The sequence below is a fragment of the Varanus komodoensis genome, unplaced genomic scaffold (assembly GCF_004798865.1).
Source record: "Varanus komodoensis strain SLA01 unplaced genomic scaffold, ASM479886v1 scaffold1, whole genome shotgun sequence".
Taxonomy (NCBI): Eukaryota; Metazoa; Chordata; class Lepidosauria; order Squamata; family Varanidae; genus Varanus; species Varanus komodoensis.
Window position 1 is genome coordinate 134,164,917 of NW_025335268.1, and position 24,312 is coordinate 134,189,228.

Below are 24,312 nucleotides of genomic sequence, written 5' to 3' on the forward strand. Positions count from 1 at the left end.
AAGACAGAAGGAACATTCTGTGGAAATTTAATCCCAAACTGAAGAGTACACGTGAACAAATGTTGACAAATTAACAGCTCAAGGGGTGGTTCCAGGTACAACCAGGAACCATGAGAGACCTCATCTGAAAATCTGCAACCTTGTCCTATGTTACATTTTAAGACAGTGATCTTAGAGCTGTCAACCACCATTTTTTCTTTCCTGGCATTATTTATTTACCTTCTCACCCAGCCTTACCTGTCCTTGTACTTTCCAGATGTTTTGGTCTACAGCTTTCAGGGGATGATGAGAATTGAAATCCCAAGCATCTGATGGGCACCAGGTTGGTGAAAACGGATATAGGCTGGTAAAATGTTCTGGATAACTCAAAAGCCTATACCCAGGAGTAGGCAACTTGTGGCTTTCCAGGTTTTTGGGCCTACAGTTTCCATCATCCTTCACCATTGACAATGTTGTTTGGGACTGATAGCAGTTGCCAGCCAAAACGTCCAAAGGGTCACAAACTGTCCATCTCTATTTTACACTATATTTCATACTACATTTTGTGATCCTTCTGGTTGGGCTAATAAAACTTTGCTCTAATATTGTTTTTCTTGGATTTTGCTATTTTATGGTCAATACAGCTGCCTTCCATATTGATCAAAGATACTTTTGCTTTTGGAGCTGTAACATGAGCTTGTTAATGACCTTTTCAATCCTAAGAGAAGCAGAAATGCTTATGTGGGAAATGTTTAAAAACTGGTACTAGAACAACAATCATTTTTCCAGAAAAAAGCAAAACTCTCGGCACATTTCATTCATTGCTTTATGGGTCTGATACATTTTCTTTGTCCATTTCTCATGCATAAGAATGTTCATTAGAGAACTGTGGGACTAAAAGGATAATAAACAGAGAATTTTCATCATTGTATCTTTATGTATTTTATACACAGTTTTGCAAAACAGGGGCAGAGGAAGATTCAATAAATGACTGGAAATTATAGAAATTTTGGTATGGTAAGAGAAGTTAGCAGACATTTATAAGGTGGCATAGGAATATTGATATATAGTGAAACTACACTATTATAAGAAGAAGAAAGATTAGAAAGGGAGAATGGAAAAGGTCATGACCAGCAAAAGGGATAATGGGAGACTTTTGCCCCAGAAAGTGGAATGAAAAATATGATTTGCGTGGACTATGTCACACCTTTCAGCCTTGTACAATTTCTGTGGTAGCTTGCAGGAAAAAGTGATGTTCAGGCTTCATCACTATCAGCAAATAGAAATGGAAAAAAAAATGCAGCGAGCTGTGCTAATACAGTCATACCTTGAAAGAGCTATCCTGGCAGTGAGAGCAGGAAGTTCCTAAGAAGGAGCAACCTTTTCCTTGCTGACCTCATGTTGGCAGGGTGGAAAAGAACAAGAACCACAGAGTATTCTTCTTTTCCCTTTGGGGATTTTTTTTTTTTTCTTTTGAAGGCTTATTTTCCACTGGAAGTGATGGGTGGGAAATTATGTGCTCTCACTCCAGGATTGCCACACAGTTTCCACCTTGTGCCTGGTATAAATCTGAAGGCCTGAGCAACTTTGAATCTGATCTCCCAGTCGGATGAGGACATGCAGCCTGATCTGTCCCTTTTTAGAACTCCAGCAATGAGAAGCAATGGCCTTGGAGGTTTCTGTTGGGGATGGGAAAAAGCATTGAAGGTTGGGTCTCTCCTTCCAAGGGTGGCCCTCTTGATTTGCTCTCAGATGGGGAGATACAATCTCTCCTATGTCCCCTGGGATGCCCTCCAGAGAACCATAGGATTGCAGGCTAACCATCCTGTAATATTAAACAAACTGACACTTTCTACCAGCTAGTTTCAGTGGAACTACGTCGGCTAACAAATAGTGCAACGTGTTCATTGTTTATCATCTGGACCAGCTCTGGATATTCAAGCAAGTCATGATGACAGAAGGAGCACACAGGAGGGGGAACTTTGGGTACCTTCTTTGTGGCAAATGTGTCAGCTACAGAGGTGTGTCATGTGTGGAGCTTATCCATTTCCCCACGGGGATGCATCTCTCCACTTTTCCCATTACCACAGAAAGCAAGAAAAGAAGAAGCATGAATTACTCATGCTTCCTCTGGCAGCAGTCTTTTGAGTATGCCAAGCTGCTTCCAATGTGAGTGGGCTGCTACAATGGTACATTGTGTACGGGAGTTCACCTGATTGGGAAAAAACAGATACTGTATTATAAATGTCTTGATTATATAATGTTATATGACATGCCTGATTTAAGATTATGAAGCTGGCCTGAGACAGAAGCTAAGCAAGGCATGATTGTGGTTAAAATGGTAAATGTTAGTGAAAATAACATGGTTAGGAAAAGAAACATATAGATTTTTTTTACAATCAACCTAGCTGAATAGCACAGAACTGTAATTTTACTGGAAAAAAAAGATCAAGCTGAGCCAATGCATAATCATTTATTTTTCAGATTGCGAGAAAGGTTCAGCCTAAGTTATTACATGTGGCTGCATCTTATAGTGATGTCCTAATGTTCAGAAGCCTGCCAGTGGGGCATGAGTTTACCCTGTGCACATGGCATCTGGTCAAGACCAAAGGTGATAATCCGGTGGGACATCCTGTTGCTTTTGTCTCTACCCATCCTCAAGATGCAAAGCTTTTGAAAGTTATGAAGCACAGGACAACCTTCTGCTGTGTGGTGCCCTCTAGACATGTTGGACTACAACTTCCATGCTTCCTAACTATGGACCATGCTAGCTGGAGCTGATGGAAGTTGTAATCTAAAACATCTGGAGGGTGCCATTTGGGAGCAAACTACCATAAAACAGGCTTCTCCCATGCTATAGTAATCGCATATGGAGAGCAACCTGGATTTGCAATCTTGATACAGAGAACAGCAATTAATTATAGGCTGATAGAAATATATGCAGAACTTGCATGGGTGGGGAATGAATGGTATCTTATGCACAAGGACAGAAGCTGAAAGGGATAAAACCATAGTGTATACAGAAGTGCCACATCCAGATAAATAATGCAGATAATTAAGATTCACATTTATCATTTCCTATTCTGACTAGAAGTGTTAAAGATAAATAATGCTGTTGCTGATTTTATCAACAGTCCATCAAAGCCACAGATAGCAAAATTGCTCCAACATGCACCATCTGCTAAGAACAGGATCACTAACAAAGAAGGAAACATCACTCAAGACATGGCACAGAGACTGCAGTAAATGATTGAATTAAGAAGGAAATACCTTGAAGGTGGAAGTTCGTACAGATAACAGGGGATCATCCACAAGATAGGACAATCCCTACAGGACAACATGTCGACAAAAGATAAAAACACCATTGATTGTCCATTCCAGCATTCCAAAGTTCAGTCCCAGCATTCCATCTGGCATCACACAGGTTTGAATGGGCAACAAAACCTTTCCTTTCAAATATTTTGAAGTGTACCATCTCTTCCATCTATAATATTATCCCAATGTGACTGGAAGTCCTGTTGGTTTCCTTTGAGAGCTAGTGGGTAGGGAGAAAATTAGGTATATGCCATTCAATGGGGGCAGCTGGGCAAGACAAACCACGAGGTGGGTTAGAACTAGTTTGTATAATACCAGGGCTGCTTCCAGATGAGGCTTTTATTGTGCAATTGCTCTGCTTCATTCAGGGAATTTTATGGAATAGTCAGATGGAATTAGGATCAGGCCATGTTTTCCCACTGCTGTTAACTCTTTTTTCTAACTCTGGTAAAATCTGGTAAGAGGGGAAGAAAAGAACTGCAGTATAGGCTCCCTCCATCCAGAAGTAGGCAGAATCACATGTGAATGAAGCCTAGAGCTTTCCTAAGTAAGGAATTTATCATGTACTTGTCTCATGGTTCTTTATGGCTCTCTAGCCAGCGCTTTCTTGTGCCAAAGGCTTCTTCAAGCTTACAAACCAAGGAAATATCCCACTGAACACAATGGTTACTTTAGACTAAACATAAGTAGGTCTAACTGTACAGACACAGTCTTTTTATGGGTGCTCAGATGTTTTTAAAATATTTTGATTTCCCTGTGCTGGGATAAGGGTGTTAGGAAATTTCTAGCCATAAGCAGTTGAGAAGGAAACGGGACAGCACTGTTCACTTGGCTATGTCACACCACTGTGTGGATGGAACATCCTGAGGTGTGTGAGCCAAGAAAGTGCAATTGCACATGAAATGTGGGCAATATGTAGACCTTCTTTTAGTTTACAGCCCGCCATCCAGAAGCATCCTGGAGCAGCTAAGGAAATAAAGAAGCAACCAAAGAGGAAGCTTATTACTATGAAAGAAACATCTGAGCATATATTCAATTTGAATGCATTTACTTTCTAATTAAATATGAATACTCCCCAGGTTTGTTTTTCCAAATTTGTTGAATCTGGAGGTGAACCATTGACACCACAAATATTTTAATCTTGACTTTCAATAATAGTAGACAATACCATGGAAAAGAGACCTACTTTTTGGAAAGGTGAATTGCCCTTTGAAACCTGCCTGATACTTTTTTATGTATGGTCATTCCTCATTCCACTGGCAACTTTGTGACATTACAAAATAACTTCTTTAGTGTTTCAAGAATCCAAAGGCTATGATGAAAATTTATTTTGTTAGTGTGATGCTTTATTGATCAGTTATGTACAATGGGAAAGACATGCATTTTCAGCACAAAACCTGATTGAACCATTTTGATGGGTGCATTAAAAACATACACTGAACATGCTGCATGTCAGTCCTTAAATGACAATCACTGTGTTGAAAATGATTGATGAGTTAGGTTGACAACACACCTTTTGAAATAACCTGATAGCCATTGATCACTAATTGAGACTGCAGTGAACCACCTCTGACTATCCCATTCCCACAAACTCCTGATGCAACGTTATGTTGATTTCTATTTGAATTTCAGCAGGAAATTGTGGATAAATTGTACTTAATTTATTTTTATTCCTATCACTTTAGGACAAATATACTTCAGTCATAAATTACAACATATCAGCTTTTGAAGGCATTCCTTCCTCTCCATTTAAAATTAGTTTGAAAATGATCCAACAGCTAACATTGGAAGACCAACCCTGGCTTAAACAGCCAGATACAACCACGATCCTTGATAGTTTTGTGGCTCTTTTTGCATGCTATTCCCTTCTACGTCTTTGTTTTGAATATTACTGAAGCACCAGGGGCAGAATAGAACATGGCCAGGTTGAGCACTCCACGGCAGAACTGTTCCATCTGCTCATCACAACTGGACTGGTTTTCCTTACTCACTGTTATCAGAGTTAGGCCACAGTGGGATTTCTTTTATCACACACTGTTAAAATCTGATACAAGTCAGATAGGTTGCGTGTGAGCAAAGGCATAGTCTATGCCCAAAGCACAAAGTAAGCTGAGAAGAGATCCCAGTCCAGACTTTCCATTAGTTATGTTGCCTCTTCCCTCCATTTTGAAAGAATGCTTTTGTGCATCAAATCAAATGGGCCTACTTGTCTTTTCAGGAATGCCAACCTTCATCCTTTAATTTGGGGACAAATATTCTCTTTCATCCCTGCTGTTTCTCTTCACTTCTAACAAGAATGACACAACCAGACCTCTTTATGTATAAGCACCTTCAAATTTTCTGTTACAGCATCTCACAGAGATGATAGCCAAGCCATTCTGTAGTGCTCTCTTTGGAGGGTGGGGTGGGGTGGCTTGAGCATGCTCATGCAACACATCGATCTCTGCAGTCTGCTTGTGCCATGCCTATGGCTGTGGTCTTCTACCTGTTCCTATAACTGGAAGGAATGGCAGCAAGGTCAGCCCTGGGCTGTGCATTCCTCAGCCACCGCTGAGTTGGGCTGGCCCCGCATGGACTACCTGTGCTTACCATGATCTGCTGCACTGCACAAACAGAGGGACAGGCAGCAAACATGGATAATAACCAATGCCTCTTGAATCAAGGGAGCAGAGTGAGACAACAAAAAGATGGGTTCCAATGCAGCATTAGTCATGAGCAAGTTAACCAGCTCCCACTGAGCTTGGTTGGGGATGAACATCATGATACACATCAAATAATCCATCTAGCCAATTGGGTGGGGCCCAGATGAACAATATGAAACAAATGAGGATCCAACTAGATTTGTGTTTGCACTGGCTAGGTACATAGAGGACCGCCTCCATGAGAGACCTTTGCTAGGCCTCAGACAATTGTCCTATTCTTCCATTCACAGGATTTCCATTGGGTTGTATCCAGTGTTAGGGAGCAAATGTACTTGGTGCTGCAGTAGAGGTCACTGACACCAGCACAATGCCAGTTGTATTAATGGTAGTGCTGCGCTGGATACAGACCTGCATAATTTCAGCTTGAATACACAATGCTGTTGTCATTGCAAAGCATTATCTGTCAATTGGTGGCCATTGCAGCTCAGAGGAATTGCAGCCATCTCAAATGAAGCCAGGTGTACAGATGTACAGCAAAGATAAAACCCAAGCATATCTTCCTTTCATTCTAAGTAGCATTAATATGTTAAGCACCAAAGTCTGCAGTTAGGGATCAAACTTTTGGATAGAACTTTTAAAGAGAACAAGGCTGAAGTTTTCAAGTGAAAAAAAAACACGTTGAGAAAGGAATAAGTAACCATAGTTAGAGCAGAGCACAGTAGAGCAGAACTAATTAGGAAGTTATGGGAGCAAAGGAACATTGCTTAGTTAACTGTGTTTTTTGGAGAGGTGGAACCATGGAAAAAATATAGAGAGACATGGTGGAAACTAGTGCTATTGTACATTAGGGAAAGTCAGAGAACTGATAGAAAAGGCAATGGTTTCTGGCATTATGATGTTTGATCTGGTTTAATGGCACCTTACGTTTGATCTTTCTTCACCCATCATTAATGTTAGCAGTTAATAGGTATCTTGTAATGATCATTGTAACAGATGAAGTTTTCTTTCAATATTTGATGGATGTATTGAGTCATGAGAAAAGTAGCCCCTTTTCTTAATGTAGCACATTTTTCTTTATATGGCACCGGAGATACGGAAGATAAACAATAGTACATTTTTATATATTAGTACATTTTTATACTAACATACCCAACACAAATATTTTTGTATGGTGTGCACCATGGGAACCCACACCTTCTTTTGATTATCCCCAAAGAGCAAGATCCATAGCCAGACATTTTCCTTTTGCTACTTACAGTTGTTTTTTCCAAGCAGTGCAGCAGGTGGTGATGCTGACTTTCGATGATCGAGGTGGCTTTGCTGATGTTGTGCTCATCTTGCATAGAGCCCTAAACAAATAGAAAAGGTATCTGTGAGGCTATTGGCACAGCAAGAAAGACAAACACGTTCTGGATCTGAAACATGGAAAAAGATGAGTGAGAAAAATATGTGAGAAGTGCTCACACCATGGTTAAAGTGGGAGAAGAAGCCCTGATTCTTTCACCCAAGGCCAGCTCAAGACAGGTAGGAGGAGGACAACACCAAAGAAGGAGGACACCACCAAAAGGTCTGTACACAGGAAGGGGATATATTCACAATGTGATGTAATTTTGATATATTGTTTTCCTCAGGAGCACAGTGAACTCCACAGTGAACTGCTGCAATGAAGATGTTCTTGCTGCTGTGATAATAGAATAAGAACTCATTGCCAGAAGATATTGTAATATGCCAAATGCACTGGATACATCACACTTCTAATAAATCCCTTGAGTATGAGGCTCTGCTCCTGGTTTGGTTTTTGCCTCTAGGGCTTATTAGGTATCTGTAGTGCATGACTCAAACGGTGCAAACTTAGATCTCTTGCAATACCACAGGGAAGCCTGTGATGCTGTTCTCAGATTGTGTGCACCATAACAATATTGCCACCCAAACCACATAAACTTGAGATGTTTGTGCCATTAGGCCAGCTTTGCATCCATCTTCTTATGATGCACCCATTACAATCTGTAAATTAAGCACAATATAGACATTAATTCCAGTTTCATGGTCTTGGGTGGGATGGAAGGAGAGATGGGAAGAGGTCAGTTCATACAAATGTGAATTTATATGAAATCAGTACACAAAGGAATGCTGAAATCTATGAATAGCAGAGGATATCAGCCGAAGAGGTAACTAAGTCCTATTGACCACAGATTTACTAACAAGGGAGCATTTCTGTGCTGCTTTTTCATAAGTGATCAGAGTTGTGGACAAAAGGAGGTGTTGGATGTCTAAGACTGCAAGGTAGCAAGTGGTTTCATCTATTTGGAATAACTAGAATCTCAACCCATGCTAGAGTGAAGAGCCATAGTTTTTCAGTGCTTATGCAAAGCTAATATTTCTTCACAAGATGTTTCCATCCATGTGAGACATTGATATTCATTCCTGTCCAAAGGAAAACAAAGGGTTTTCTCCAGAGAACCATTTTATATGTTCACTATTATTGCTTGTGGAGGGCCACGCTTTGTTAGCTAGCTGGTGTATCTGTTGAACAGAAGCCACATTTCCCCAGCACTCAGCAGCAATGCTATGTTACTGAACTTCTATAACAGTTTAGAGGGCCTTCCCCAAATTGCAACTCCACAGCTAATTTGAAAGAAATGTCTTTTTAGGAAGAACATAGTTATCTGGAATTCTGGAGAAGCCCATCTAAGGGCAACTGATACAGAAGTGGAATAATATGTTCCAAATGGTTAGCCTCCAAAAAAGCATCCAGGCAGCCGCATTCTGAGCTAGGTGAACCTTCTTCAATGTCTTTTATAACAGACTTGTATAAGCATATTACATTAGTCTGGAAGTAACCATGCCATGAGATAGGCAAAATCTGTCACTCCTAATGCAGCAGGCACCATGGGTTCCATTCATAACTTACTCATAGCCATTTTTACCAGCTGTTTTTCCACAGGTACCTCTGAGTCTAGGAAGATCTCCATGATGCAAAGTTGCTAACCTTCTGAGAGAGTGCAGTTCTGTCCAGAACCAGTTGAACACTTCCATCCAGACTGATTAACTTCTGTACTACAGTTCATCCATTTTGCCTGAATGAACTTGTTTGTCCTCCCACATCTCCAAATGTCCATCTAACCGTCCCATCACCTTCCTGTGGAAAGTAGATGGGCATGGGAGGGAGAGCTGTGTGTCATCTGCCTACTGAAGACATTTTAGCCTAAATGGCTGAATGGCATAAAGGATCTCAGGCAGCATGACTAAGAAAATTCTTTACCTCTGACCTTGGACAGCCACTGTCACTCCAGCCAGACGTTGTGTCAGGCAGGCTCCTTTGCTTCTGTGCCTTCATATGCTTTCAATCTTCCCAAATCTGGTGCCCTCCAGATGTTTTGGACTACAGGTCCAAAACCTTAGTCTCAGCCAATGTAGCTAATGGTTAGGGATGATAATAACTGCAATTCAAAACATCTGGATGGCTACCAGGCTGGAAAAGCTGCTCTGTGCCTTCATTCTGAAAATACTTGTGAAGTCACTAAAACAGAGAAAAGCAAGAGTACTTACAGGCCTTCCAGTCTTCCCTCTTATCTCTTGCAGTGCAATCATGGGCCCTTGGATTTTCTACACAAAGCATTTATAGCATGCTCATCAGTCCCTACTCTTGATGGTTTATGAGTTCATTGTGAGCCTCCAATTTTACCTCTGTATCTAACACACACCTTAGGCAAGTTATTTTACAGCAGGAAAAATGCAGCATGGAAAAGCAGGAAAGGAAACATGCCTTGCACAGTGCTCAGATCTCAAATCTTTCGAATCCAAAAGTTGATGGAACAGGCTAACAGCCAGTTAACAGCCTCATGTAGAAAAAGTTTTGTCACAACAGCAGAAGGGGCACCTTGTTCAAGGCATGGTGCCATTTACAGCCCCATGGCTCTGCTGAAATATTCCTTCACTGGCTTGCCAGTGCCTACCACCTGGGGATGAAAATAGGAATGTAGAATCAGATCAGTGTTTCACCCAGCTTAGTATTCAGAACATTGATTGGTGGCAGTGCTCTGGATTTTATACAAAAATACTTTCCAACTACAGCTGGTTTGGAAATACCTGGCTTTGACTCTGTGATCTTTTGCATTTGCTGCTCCTCACTGAGCCATGGTCTCTCCTAAAAGCTGCCAGGTCAATACTCGGATTGTAGCACTTCCCTGGCCTGCCTTGCTCCTCTGTGCCCATTTTGACTCTCCCTTTAGGAGTCTTTTCAAAGTACTAACAAAAATTTTTTTTGAATCAGGCTGCAAAATACGGACTAATGGGGCAAGTGAAAGCCAATGGCCTGAACAGAAGTCCCAACTTTCTTTAAAAAAAATGTGTAACTCTTTAAACGAGAAACACAGTAACATGCTCCTTGATCTTGATTTATTGTATTTTGACCTCTTCAGACATTTCACTTGACATTTGAAGACATGCACATTCTTACCGGCTTGACTCAGTGCAATAAAAAGAATCAGCTTATTACCATGGGTGACCCATTTCCTGAAATACAGCCGTAATAATGCTCTAAAAAGGATATCCTGTATTTAAAAATGACCGTTATGTCAGTCTCTGGCTGTTATGCTTTTGTATGTATTACAGAGGCCCAAATTTTGTGAATGGGCTTTGCACATCATTGATCTTTCGGTGTGAGGGCAAGTATTTGTCCAAGTGAGAGAGGAAAGTGCTAACAAGATGTCAGGTCTTTTTGTTATGCTGAAAACATGATTCTTTCCCCCCCCCCCCCCCCCCTTCTCTGAGGATGTCAGTTTAGAAACTACATGGCTAAGGATTTTGTGTGTGTGGATATGTGTGGTTAATTTAAACTCCCTGACCCTGAACTCCACCTCAATTTCACAGCATGTCTTCTGTGATCAGTGCCATCAATTTTATTTATGTTCAGCGGCAGGCATTTTCAGACCCTGCTACGTAGATACGTTCAAATGGCAATTGTGTGTTCAAAGGCACTCCTTCAACTTTGGTTGGTGTTCAACAAGGAGATGTCTCACGGAATTGCTTTCCAGTGTTGTCTACATATTCAACAAAAATGCATGTACTATTGTGGTGTCACCTTATATTGCTTTTACTGGGCTTGCACTGTTGTCCTGCAGCTGCAGAATGCTTTAACAAAATTTTTATAGCACTTACAATATATGCTAAGCTGTTGAATCTTCAACAAAACCCCTAGGAACAGAGATGGGTCACTACTGATTTCCAGAAACTATGTGGCCACCAAGTGGGCAGAGATCCCATTCTGAAGTCTGCTTTTTCTTGGCTCACATAGTGAATTTGTTCACAATGGCTGTGTACTCAAAGGATTTGGAATGGAGCAGAGAACAAGTGGTTCTAATGGTGCCAGGTACTGAGGCGGGCTAGCAAACTGGTAGCAGACTAACCTTATTGCCTGGTTGGGCTCTTCATGTGGCTTCATTAGATTTTGAATGCTCACTACTCATATTACAAACACCCAGCATGCAAGTCTTTCTCATATAGGAAGCCAAATGCTTACTTGGCGTAGATCTAGGTCAACTGCACTGGTGGAGTTATTCTTTATCCCACAGGTCTTCCAGGATCCTGAAAATTCTTCACCCTGTTGAAGGGGGTGAGTAGTGGATTCCAACCCCACCCCATGAGAAGCAGGTAGTATTCTTTCTCATAGGGAAGGTAGACACTGGATCTAACTTTTGAAGTGTGTGATAATGTGTGATAATCTCACAGTCATGTACATTGCCACATGTTCAGATATTGTAAGGCTGGCACAAGAAATTAGTGCCAGATTAGCTCATAGCAGAAACAGTGACTCTCTTCAGACGTTCTTGGCATCTGGCTTTCTTCTAGCTGTATATTTGTGGAATACAACAGGAAAACTAAAGCAAATTCAATTGCTGGATGGTATGCAGGAAGTCAAGCAGGATGATTTCAGTGGCTTATTGATGAACATTCATTTGTGGAGTTACTACTATGCAAAATAATTCCATCTCTTTCTCTTACTTCCCCCCACCTCTCTCTCTCTCTCTCTCTCTCTCTCTCTCTCTCACACACACACACACACACACATGTTTGTGCCAGCACGTCCCATTAGATACTGCCAACTAAGACTTCCTTTTAAATAAATAACAAGCACTTGAACATAGAATACTTGAACATAGGAAGGTATCCCATTGCCCCAAAACAAATGGGCCCTGTATTTTGGAATTCCCATTGCATGTCTCAAAAGCTTATGGGATGCCCATAGAGGTAATTTACTAACATATGCATCAAAGGCATAGCAAATAGAATGCTAAGCTTTGTCTCTCTGATGGAATTCTGCAGCAGAAAGCCTCTCTGTACTGAGAGAAGCACAGAAAGCCAAAATCTAAGCTAAGAAAGGGCTTTTTACTGCAGCGTTACCAGCTCATGACACAGCAAGCTAGAGTGTAGATGTTAATTGCAGTTGAAAAGATACAGGATGTAACTTTATTGACTCTGGCAAAATACTTGAGTTTTTTAGATGCTTCACTCTGGATGGAATGCATCACATCTTGGTAATGCTGAGATTAAATTTCTTTCCCATAATTAAGGGAGACTTGCTCTGCTTGAACAACAGAGCATACAAATGGAATAAAAAAGCTTGCCCCACCTACAATGTCTAGAAATTTTAAAACTTTTCAAATAGAAAAATAGCCAGGACAGCTCTCAACTGATGCCCATAAAATATACACAGATATGTTTGTATGGCATTTTACTAACCCCAAGCCATTCTAAGTATATCCTGTCATGAGAAACAAACATGTGCTTGCTGTGTCAGAAGCATGTTTTAAATTCAAAATATTATAGATGTATTACAGCCAAGGTAAATTTTATGATTACTGAGAGCCAGTATTTTTCTATGGTCTTAAATCTATCTCTGATGAGGTAAATGTTTCTAATTCAATTCACAAAATCAGAGAATAGTAGTGTTGGAAGAAGCCAGTAAGGTCATATGGTTCAACCCCCTGCTCAGTGCAGGACCCCAAATGAAACCATTCTCCTCAGGTGGCTGTCCAGCTGCATCTTGAAGGCCTCCAGGGTAGGAGAGCTCAGAACCTCCCTACATCATTGGTTCCATTGTCCTACTGCTGTAACAGTCAGGAAAGGTTTTGTTTTTGTTTTTTTTTATGCTCAGCCAGAATCTGGCTTCCTCTAAATTAAGCCATCATTCCATGTCTTGTACTCTGAGATGATTGAGTAGAGATCCTGGCCTATCTTTGTGTGACAACCTTTCGCATACTTGAAAATTATTGTACCTTCCCTCAGTCTTCTCTTCTCAAGGCTAAACATCCCCAGTTATTTCAGTCTTTCCATATAGGGCTTAGTTTCCAGTTTCTTGATAATTTTTCTTGCCCTCCTCCAACTCTTTTCTAGTTTATCTTAAACTGTGGTGTCCAGAATACTGGATACTGTACACCTGATGAGGCCTGAGCAGTGCTTAATAAAGCTTGTGATCTACCATTCCAAGATCTGTCTTGCTTGTAGTAATGCACTTGTACTTGTAATGGAGTAATTGGTTTCTTTCCCCTAGCTCTATCCAAATCATTAATAAAAATACTGAAGAACACTGGAACCAAGACTGAACCCCACAGTACTCCACTTGTGGCTTGAGAAGATGCCTTTGATGAGCACTCTCTGAGTCCAGTTCTGTAACCAACTGAGAATCCAGCCAATAGTTGTTCCATCTAGCCTACTTTTAGCTAGTTTGTTAATTAGGACATCAAGGGTCACTTTATCAAAAGCTTTACTGAAGTCAAGATATATTAGGTCCATGGCATTTACACAGACCAACTATCAAAATTTAGATCTGATTTGTCTGGCAGAATACGTTCATGAGAAATTCATTTTGGTTTCCAGTTATCATTGCATTGTTTTCAAGAGGTTTACAAGTTGACTGCTGTATAATGTGCTCTGGGATTTTTCCAGGGATTGATGTTAGGCTGACTGGCCTGTATTTCCCAGGTTCCTCTTTTTCTCTTTATGAAGATAGGGACAAAATTAGTCCTTCAATCATCTGGCACTTCACCCATCCTCCATAATTTCTCAAAGATAATAGTCAGTGGTCGAAAGGGTTCTTCTGACAGTTCCTTTCTTACTCTAGGATCCTACTCATCTGGCTCCAGAGATCTGAACTTGTTCAAATTAATGAGGTCCACCTTGATGATTTGCATATCAGTTTAAAACTGAAATCTTTCCCCTTCAGCTTGTACTTCACCTTTGCCAAAGAGGTCATAGATCCTCTTCTGGGAGAAGACTGAACCAAAGTATGAATTGAACACTTCTGCCTTTTTGTTGCTTTCATCATCCCTTTGCTAACCTCAGCTCATTCTAAGCTTTAGCCTTCTTGGCAATTTTGTGCTACCTGCCTGTACCTTTCCTTCCTTGGAACTATTTGTCATTGGCTTTTAGAAATTCCTTTTTAAAAAATCCCCACCTGTCCTGGATTGCTTTTCTTCATTAAAGTAATTTGCCATGGGGCCTTACTTGTAGCTCTTCTAAGGAAATTGGCTTTCCAAAAATCCAGGGTATACATTTGACTACCGTCAGGTTCTGCTTCCTTTAGAATCAAGATTTAATATATGACACTTTCCCCAGAGTTCCTGTAACTGCATTAGGTCATGGGCATGGATAGCAGAACCTCAATTTCTTTCCCCCACTTTCTATAGGAGGATATTCTGACACATACAGGCCAGGAACTTTTTTTTGGGGGGGGGGCATATTTGGCAGAATTTGTCTCCCAGCAGATTTCAGTGAAATTACCTCCCTCCCCCACACACACTGCTTCCTTGACATATTGACAATTTTCAAAAGTTTCACGGTTTTCCTTGAGTGGGTGATCAGTAGCAGACTCCAACCAGCACGATCCTTTTATTCTTTATTCCCTATATATTAATCCAGATGCTCTCAGTGGGGCTATTAAATTCAGCATCCTATATTTATCCATCATTCTGCAGCTTTGAGGATGTTGACAACTCATAGTGCCTTCTTGATGGAAGCTTCATCCTTCCTCTAGAATGCTCTTCCTAGGAAAGCTAATCAATTTTGCTATTGGCTAAAACATGTCTATTCTAGCAGGCCATTTAAGAATTTGAGTAATTTCAGTATTTAAGACCCACTATTTTAATTCCTGCTCCTAATAGTACCTTTCATTTTTGTATCCATATTTCATGGTTTTGTTGGTTTTACATTCTATTAGTTCTTCTTTATTTATTACAGGATTTATGAGGCACTCCACATCGAAAGAGTTCATAGCTGCATACAACAAGAATACTAACTACAGACAAACAATAAACAAAGCCAAATACATCAATAAAAGACTGACTGGGATTCATCGACTTCTCGAAGCTGGAAGATGACAAATCATGCCCGAAACAAAAAAATCTGCAGGAAATGTTGAAAACAACATGGTACAGGTGCATGCCTAATTCAGTTGGAACACCCTACCATTGGGTGGAAACCATCACACTCTAAATGGCCTCCTCCCAGTGGTTTCCTATTACATCACCAAGCCATGAGAGACCATCAACCAGAAGCACCCTTTCAGGTCACTCCAGTGATTGGGCAAAATGATAAAGAAAAAGGTGTGTCTTCAAGAGTACTGGCCCCAAGTTGTTCAGAGCTTTGTAGTGCACCACCAAGAACTGAAACCTTATCTAGTAGCAACTAGGCATCCATTTCAGGGCCTTCAGCAGAGGAGTGATATGCTGATATTGTATGTCAGGATCTGCAAAGCACGGCAGTTCTCCTGGTACATGATATTAGCACCAAATCTGCAAGGGCAGGTCCACTCAGTTGAGTGGTAGCCACAGGAGGCCCCACAGGTGGCCCTGTGAAAGGCTTCCCACTCCCACTCAGCTTAGCCACACTTTGACTCTGAGCCTACTATACCTTAATGAGAATCTGAGCCTTTCCTGAGGAAGCCTTGGCTCTTTTTTCACCTGTATTATCCCTGATCTTGGTGTGACAGATGAGGATAGCTACCACCTATTGCTCCTGGAGCTGACATGGCATGGTACCCAAGAACAGTTGGATAGCTGTATTTTATATTACTGCAGCTTCTAGACCAGCTTGAAGGACAATTCTATGCAGACCATCTTCCTTCCTTCCTTCCTTCCTTCCTTCCTTCCTTCCTTCCTTCCTTCCATTCATTTTTATACCACCCAATAGCTGTAATTCAGTTCTGAGGATACCATTTCCTTTTAACCATAACCAAGCTATGACCTAGCTAACCTGGCAAAGGAATAGTTGTAGCAGGCATAGTAGGTGAAGCTGGAAAAGGCATTTTCAACTATCAAGGTTACTTGGACCTCCAACACCAGTGATGGAGTACCTCTAGATTATGGATTGGCTCCTTCAGTGGGGCAACAAGCACATCTAGAACAGGTAACAAGTGAGAACCACTCACTTACCAGGACACATAATCTTAATCTCACCTACCCTAAACTTATCAAAACTCAAATGTATTCTACTGCCCTCATGCATTACAGGGGCCAGATGCTGGATTTTAATCTTTTATTGTGGTTTTTTGTGTTCTTTTGGTTTTTTAAATAACAAAATAAAATGTGGTTGAGTACATAGGTTGTTTATAACAGGAGGAAGAGTTCTGATTAAGATCCAATTAACAATCTACTCCATAATTTGTAATTAAGGAAATAATTGATTTATTGTAAAGATGAGTCATGTAACACTTTCAGCCTCAATATTTCTAAATTTAAAAAGCACAGCTAATGTCAACCAGCTCAAAACAATTCTTTTAGTGATAAATGAAAGCAGACAGCCCAAGCACTAGTACCAAACAAGTGCTCACAGAAGCATGGCTGTGAATTTCAAGAATGCATTTGAGCAGAGGATGTGTCTCAGATTGCTGCAGCTTGTAAAGTCAGCCTCTTCATTAGCAGAATAATCTTCCTTACTCAAAGGAAAAGAAAGGCCCTGAGGAATATTTAGAAGATGAGCCAGGATACTGTGAAAGTCAAGCTCTGCCAGAGATCATCATCCATGGTCCAAAATAATAGTCCAAGGCATTTTGTGATAGTTCCAAATATTCAAATGCATGCTATATGCTATATCCAATTAAATATTTTACATGTCAGTACGGGAGAGGGGGAGAGATTTGCAGGTATGGGAAAAGATGATGAGAAGCTGCTTCCAAAATCACTGTGATTACTTACAGTCTTTCACTTGTAAAAGTATTTTATTGGAATATAAGCATTTTACTTATCTTTACCCTTTCCTCTCCTGAAATCTGCTTGGTTAGTGCAGGGAGAAGAGATTTTTCAAATCTCATGTTATTAATCCTTGTCATTTCTTCTGATAGTATGGCCATTGGTTTACTAACTTGGCCTTCACATGCTTAGCAGAAAGGTCTGCTAAGCATTTTATAAGTATTTGGAGCTAATGGGTCTGGTTAGGCAAGGTTCCCAAGTCATGAAGCATCTCAAATGCTTGTAGTCTCCCATTATCACAAAACACATCAAAGGATGTGAAAGAGTCCATGTGTCCAAGGACATTGGAGGTATGGCTTGCATCCTCCCCATACAACTTATGTCTTTTGATGTGGATAGAGTTGTGGTTAAATACCTTTTTCTTTTAATTTACAAATTTGTTGTTATTTGCCATCAAGTCCTCTCTGACTTATGGAGACCCAATGAATGAAAGCCTTCCAAAAGTTCCCACCCTTGACAACCCTGTTTAGCTGTTCTAATCTTACAAACCTTGTGTATGCTGAAACAACTATCTTATTTTGGAGTGACCCCATTTCACTTGGTTCTAAACTGTTAGGAATTCAACTATCTAGCACAGTAAGATTGAGGGTAATTCCTTCTAGCCCAGTTCGACGTGTATTCACAGAAGATAAAAGCATAACCTGTTGAATTTTGCAGAATAAGCAGCTGTTAAAGTCACAGAAGCAGGCCTGGTCATTCCAAACTGCTGCAGTGGCAATAAGGGTGGCCCAAGAAATATTGTTGCCTGAAGCAAGAAACAAGGTAGTGCCCCTCCTATTTGTTGCACAAAAACCAGCTGGGATCTTCCTTCACTATTGGTGATGGAAGAATGTCTTCCACTATGCCTGAGGGCAATAGGATAATTTATGAAGCACATAATGCTGCCAACCTGCTAACCCCCACACTTTGCTTCAGCCTCCCAGAATTTGCTGCCTGAGGCAACCGCTTCATTTTGCCTAATGCTACGACCAGCCCTAATTGGCAACATTAATTCATATGGATTTTATATCAGTTTAACTGTCATGGCTCCTCTAAAAGAATTCTACTGAAAGCAGTACATGTTATCTTCTCTACCTTCTGGTGACTGTGCTGAGAATTCTGTAATGGGGATCTCAGTCCCTTTTCTTGGGAATTCTGGTGACAGAGATCCCAGTTCCTTCTTTCAGGCATACAGTTCTTAGAGTATCTGGTGAATTGGGAGGAGGAATTATTGTTAAGTTAGCTGAAGTTTGCATGTCGCAGACTATATGATTTTGTGATTTCTAGACAAAAGGCCAAACAATTTCCACTGGAGGGGGCTGCAGCACAGTTAAAAAAAACAAGGAGTGAACATAAGCATGTATGAGACTTTCATTTTGGTTTGCAAATCATCCCAAATCTGTTGGCAACCCCAAATCTGAATGAGAGTACATTTCTTCAAGAAATGTTTACACATTCCTGAACTTGGAATTGTATTTGCAAAATTGGTGTGCATGTGTGTGTGTGTGTGTGTGTGTTCAATACACACTTTGAAATGTCTATTACCCCATATGCATTTCCATGCTTCAGTGCACGGGACAAAAATATGTACAAAATGCACCCTGAAAATAGGAGTGAACTAAACTTAGCTTCAATGTGAAATTTAGAGAAACTAGGTGAGCATGAATAACCCTCGTTCTCCTAGTCCTAAGTGAACATTACAGAAGGAAGTGCAAGTATAAAATGAAGAATGAAAAGAATATCCCTTTTCAGCATGAATGTCAGAAGCAAAATTGAAGTCTACAGATCATAGATAGATAGCACAATCATGTTTACACAGATGGGCCCCCTACCCTTTCAGTGAGTCCTAGTGGATTAACCTAGTTGTGGTATCATCACTGGCTGAGTTTAGAGACACTTGTAATTTTCCAGCATACCCCAAAATCAGGAACACTGCAGAAAAATAAGAGTCAATAGATAGATCCAGTCACCTGGTGTTGCCTGGAGTACCAGGTAAATAAATAAATAGGATAGCTGTGGGGATAGGGGTAGAGTAGTCACTAGCAGCGACAACTGTGCCCGGTAGCCTACGCTGGAGGAGGGCCGCCTCCTCGCCGTGTAAGACCACGCCGCCACCAACGCCCACTTGGCTGCTCCACCATGCCCCAGCACGTGTGGCAGGCATGCTCCGGACAAGGCGGGGCGACGCAGGGCCGGCGGCTAGAAAGCGCCGGCGGCCGAAGGGCCGGCGGCCGAAGGGCATCGGCCAAAGGGCGGTCGCCGCCGTTTGGGTGGCCGAACGGGGGGCGGGGCTGGCCAGGGACTTTCGCTTGGCAATAGTAGGCCCTCCTGCTGGGCTGTGAGTGAGGGTTTTTTTTTTTTTTTTTTTAGTAGTATTTTAAATCGTTTTATGGAGTCGTCCCTGGCCATGCTGCCGCTTATGTTTCCTGGGGAGCGCACGGGTGCCACCATTGAGGTGGTTATGGGCAAGGGACATAACAGCGGTGGGAGCTTAACGTGTCCGCATAGAAGAAGGAGGGACAGATGGCTGACACCTGTCCCTACTTCTGGTTTTGCTCCCAGCCAGAGGGTGCCAGGGAGTCTCGTCAGTCGCCCCTCCGGCCTGACGGTGCTGTTGCTTAATGCCAGGTCGGTCAATAACAAATCTGCCCTCATCCAGGACCTGATTGTGGATGAGGGGGCTGACCTGGTCTGCATAACGGAGACCTGGGCGGGAGGGGGGGGGATGTTGCCCTCTCCCAAGTGTGCCCGCCCGGGTATCTGGTCCAGCACTGCTCACGGCCGGAGGGGAGGGGAGGGGGGGTCGCTTTGGTTTACCGAGCCTCCATCTATCTCACGGGACTTCCTGTCCCTTCGAGACCAGGGCTGGAGTGTCTCTACTTGGTGTTGGGTGACCAAGACAGACTGGGGATTCTGTTGGTGTACCGTGCACCCTTTTGCCCAACAGTCTCCCTGCCTGAGCTGACGGAGACTGTCTCGGACCTGGTGTTGAGGACCCCCAGGATGTTGGTCCTGGGGGACTTCAATCTCCATGCCGAGGCTAGTCTGACCGGGGCGGTTCAGGACTTCATGGCCTCCATGACGGCCATGGGGCTGTCTCAACATGTCACCGGCCCGACCCATGAACGGGGACACACTCTGGACCTGGTTTTCTCGACGGGGCAGGAAGAGGGTGGTCTGAGGGTGAGTAATTTATGCTTGACTCCCCTGTCATGGTCAGATCACTTCCTAGTGAGGTTTGTGCTCGAGAGCGACATCTCCCTCTGTAAGGGTGCAGACGCGATTATGTGGGTCCGCCCCCGGAGCCGGATGGATCCGGAAGGATTCCTGAAGGCCCTCGGGGAGTTTCCGGCTGACAAGACGGGTGCTCCTGTTGAGGCTCTGGTCGAACTGTGGAATGGGGAGATGACCAGGGCTGTAGACACGATCGCTCCTAAGCGTCCTCTCCCACCGGGCAGAGCCCGCTCTTCCCCTTGGTATACTCCTGAATTGAGGGCAATGAAGCAAGTTGGGAGATGACTAGAGCGTAGGTGGAGGAAATCATGAGATGAATCTGACCGAACACACTTAAGAGCCCACTATCAGGCCTATGCTGTGGTGGTGAGGGCGGCAAAAAAGAGATTCTTTTCCGCTTCCATTGCCTCCTCACAATGCCGTCCAGCGGAGCTCTTTCGAGTGGTGCAAGGCCTGGTTCGTCCAGGTCCAAAGGAAGACCTGATTCCACCCTCAAAGGCCCGCTGTGATGACTTTGCCAGGCATTTCAGGGAGAAAATCGCTCAGATTCGTCACAAGCTGGACACCACTATTGATTCAGAGGTTTCAACGGAGACACCAACGCTGCCGTCTGGTCCAGATTTATTGGATGAATTTCAGTTACTGCGGCCCGATGACGTGGACAAGGTGCTTGGGCGAGTACGTCCAACCACTTGCCTTTTGGACCCTTGCCCGTCTTGGTTAATAAATGATTCCAAGCATGGGACTGGAACCTGGATCTTGGAAGTGGTTAACGCTTCTCTGAGGGAGGGTTGGGTGCCTGCCCCTTTAAAGGAGGCGGTAGTCCGACCGGTCCTGAAGAAGGCGTCACTGGATCCAGAGATGGCCACTAATTATAGACCAGTGGCCAACATCCCGTTTCTGGGCAAGGTGTTAGAGCGGGTGGTGGCGGGACAACTCCAAGCACTCTTGGATGAAACTGATTATCTGGACCCATTGCAGTCCGGCTTCAGACCCGGGTACGGTACTGAATCTGCCTTGGTCGCCCTGTATGATGACCTGTGCAGGGAGAAGGTCAGGGGGAGTGCGTCCCTGTTGGTTCTTCTGGACCTCTCAGCAGCTTTCGATACCATCGACAATGGTATCCTTCTGGATAGGCTTGCGGGATTGGGGGTCGGAGGCACTGCTTTGCAGTGGTTCCGCTCCTGTCTCAATGGCCGGTTCCAGAAGGTGGTGCTGGGGGACTATGGCTCTGCGCCATGGCAGCTATGCCATGGAGTACCACAGGGGTCCATTTTGTCCCCTTTGTTGTTCAACATATACATGAAACCGCTGGGAGAGGTCATCAGGAGCTGTGGGCTGCGGAACCATCAGTACGCTGATGATACCCAGCTCTACCTCTCGTTTTCCACCAATCCAGGTGAGGCAGTGGCTGTCCTGAACCGGTGCCTGGCCGAGGTAATGGGCTGGATGAGGGCCAATAAACTGAAGCTCAATCCAGACAAGACGGAGGTCCTGTTGGTTGGCGAATCGGACTTCGGAGAGGGTGAATTGAACCTTGTCCTGAACGGGGTTGCACTCCCTCTTAGGGACAAGGTCAGCAGCTTGGGAGTGCTCCTTGACCCGGAGCTTTCACTGGAAGCTCAGGTAACAGCAGTGGCGAGGAGCGCTTTCCTCCAGCTTCGGCTGATTCATCAGCTGCGCCCCTATCTGGAGAACGACTGCCTTGCGACAGTGACACATGCGTTGGTGACTTCCCGTCTGGACTTCTGTAACACGCTCTATGTGGGGCTACCCTTGAAGATGGTCCGGATACTTCAATTGGTCCAAAATAGAGCTGCCAGGCTGCTCACGGGGACAGGACGTTATGTTCACATGACTCCAGTTCTCCGTCAGCTTCACTGGCTTCGCATTGAAGTCTGGGTCCAATTCAAGGTGTTGGTAATGACCTATAAAGCCCTAAACGGCTTGGGTCCTGGTTACCTGAAGGAGAGCTTACATCTTTATATGCCCAGCCGCCCCCTGAGATCGGCGGGAGAGGCCCTTCTCCGGGAGCCCTCCGTGGAAGAAGTTAGGAGGGTGGTTACTCGGAGGAGGGCTTTCTCAGCGGTGGCGCCTAAGTTATGGAATGCGCTCCCCAGAGAGGTCCGCCTGGCGCCGTCGTTATTTGTTTTTCGGCGCCAGGCGAAGACCTTTTTATTTAAGCAGTATTTTAAATGTTAATATTATTGAATCTTATTTGGCCAGGGCGGCTTGTTTTATATTGTATGTTTTATATTATATATTTGTATTTTAATGTATATATTTTAAAATGTTATTTTAATTTTTTGTTGTAAGCCGCCCCAAGGCTTCGGCGAATGGGGCGACATAAAATTTTTTTAATAAAAATAAAAAATAATAGCTTTAATAGCCACTCAAGCTTCAGTGAGAAACTCTTTGTTGTGCCAAGTTTCCACAGGTATGCACCTACAGAGTTAACAAAAAATGTGGCAGATGCCGATTGCCAAGAAAGACACGTGGGGAGTTTGACACTGTTTGTTCTCTTGGACATCCCAGAAGAGTTCAGTTTTCTTACATATGGTATCCTTCCAGAGTGGCTGTCTGGATTTGGAATGGGAGACACTGTGTTATGACTATTCCATTCCCACCTGGTCGGATACTTCGAGAAGGTGATTAGTATACTACAGCAATGACATTATGGGTTCTATAGGGCTCAGTTTTTCTAAGAAAGTTAGGCAGGTTGCTAAAGAGGGAGTACCCTCTTACTTGTGGCACCCTGCTTGGGGCATGTCCTCCCCAGAAAGGGCAAATACCCCCATAGCTATCTTTTTGGTGTCAAAGACCTTGCTTTCCACCTCAATCTATTAAGGAGAAACAGATGAGAAACATTATACCTTTTAATTGGTAGTGCTAGCGGCCATCTTGTCTGGAAGAAGCCCAGGTCTGTAAAGCTGACTAATCACAAAGCAACTTCTGTTACCAGATTTTCAAGTGTTTCAGGGAAAATGAGAATGCAATTTTTCCAAGAATGCCTCAACTGAGGATTATTTTATTGTACTCTGGTACTGTTTAGGAACTGCTGAAAGCTGCCTAGACACCTTCAGCTTAAGGAATGGGCCAACACTGGACATCAGCTGCAGTCCTAAACACACTTGACTGGGTATAAGTTCCACTTGATTCAATGGGAATTCAGTGGGACTTACTTCCAAATAAATATATATAGGTTTGCAATCTTTACAGAAAAGGGCGTAACTTTAGAGTTCATCCTAAACTGATAAGTTGACATAGTTTATTTCAATATAATGTATTATGTATTTTATTTTCATTGCTCAAGAGTCAATGCTCCTTGGGCAGATGGCCTTCTTTTAATTAGAAGATTAAAATTTCATATAAATAGCTTAAAAATATAAAATACAATGCAAACGTAATAATATAATGCGATGCAGAAAACAGGAATTGATAACACAACCATAACAATGTAGAACTAGGTCTCTAAAAAGCCTGTGATAAAAAGATAGAAGAAGCAGTGGGAAAATACAGGCATTTACAACTGGAAGATAGTATTGTCTGGAACTCATTCCCCCAAAATTCTGTGAACAAGTCAGAACAATGACATAGGATCATCCAAATATGGAAGCATTACAAGGTCTTCCTTTTGTGGCCTAAATGGGAATGAAATCCCTTCAAAACCCTTCCCCTTTCATAGGTGGGAGTAATTTGATTGTATACTGAAACACTGATTCCCTTGCTTATTCCAACATCATCTATCACTGCGCTTATTACTACAATAGACCTCAAGTACCACATTTCCATAATCACAGTGGAAACAGAGAGTTGAGTTTGAGATCTAGTCTCAGATGTTGGTGTCTCAACTGGGTGAACTCAGATCTCTATCATTAGTTTCACTGGATGGTGGGACAAACACAGGTGCTCTCATC

General features: G+C 42.7%; 1 protein-coding gene across 2 annotated transcripts in view; it reads right to left on the bottom strand.

Annotated features, from left to right (window-relative positions):
- KCND3 (potassium voltage-gated channel subfamily D member 3) overlaps positions 1-24,312 on the bottom strand; it is a 299,025-nt gene that overhangs the window by 7,985 nt on the left and 266,728 nt on the right. The window contains exons 4-5 of one of the 2 annotated variants that reach the window (XM_044451622.1): positions 7,193-7,285; positions 3,250-3,306 (exon numbers count right to left, since the gene is read on the bottom strand). In XM_044451622.1, the coding sequence (XP_044307557.1) occupies positions 3,250-3,306; positions 7,193-7,285 (150 nt within the window). The remainder of the gene's footprint in view (positions 1-3,249; positions 3,307-7,192; positions 7,286-24,312) is intronic. The other variant, XM_044451627.1, reaches the window with a different exon arrangement.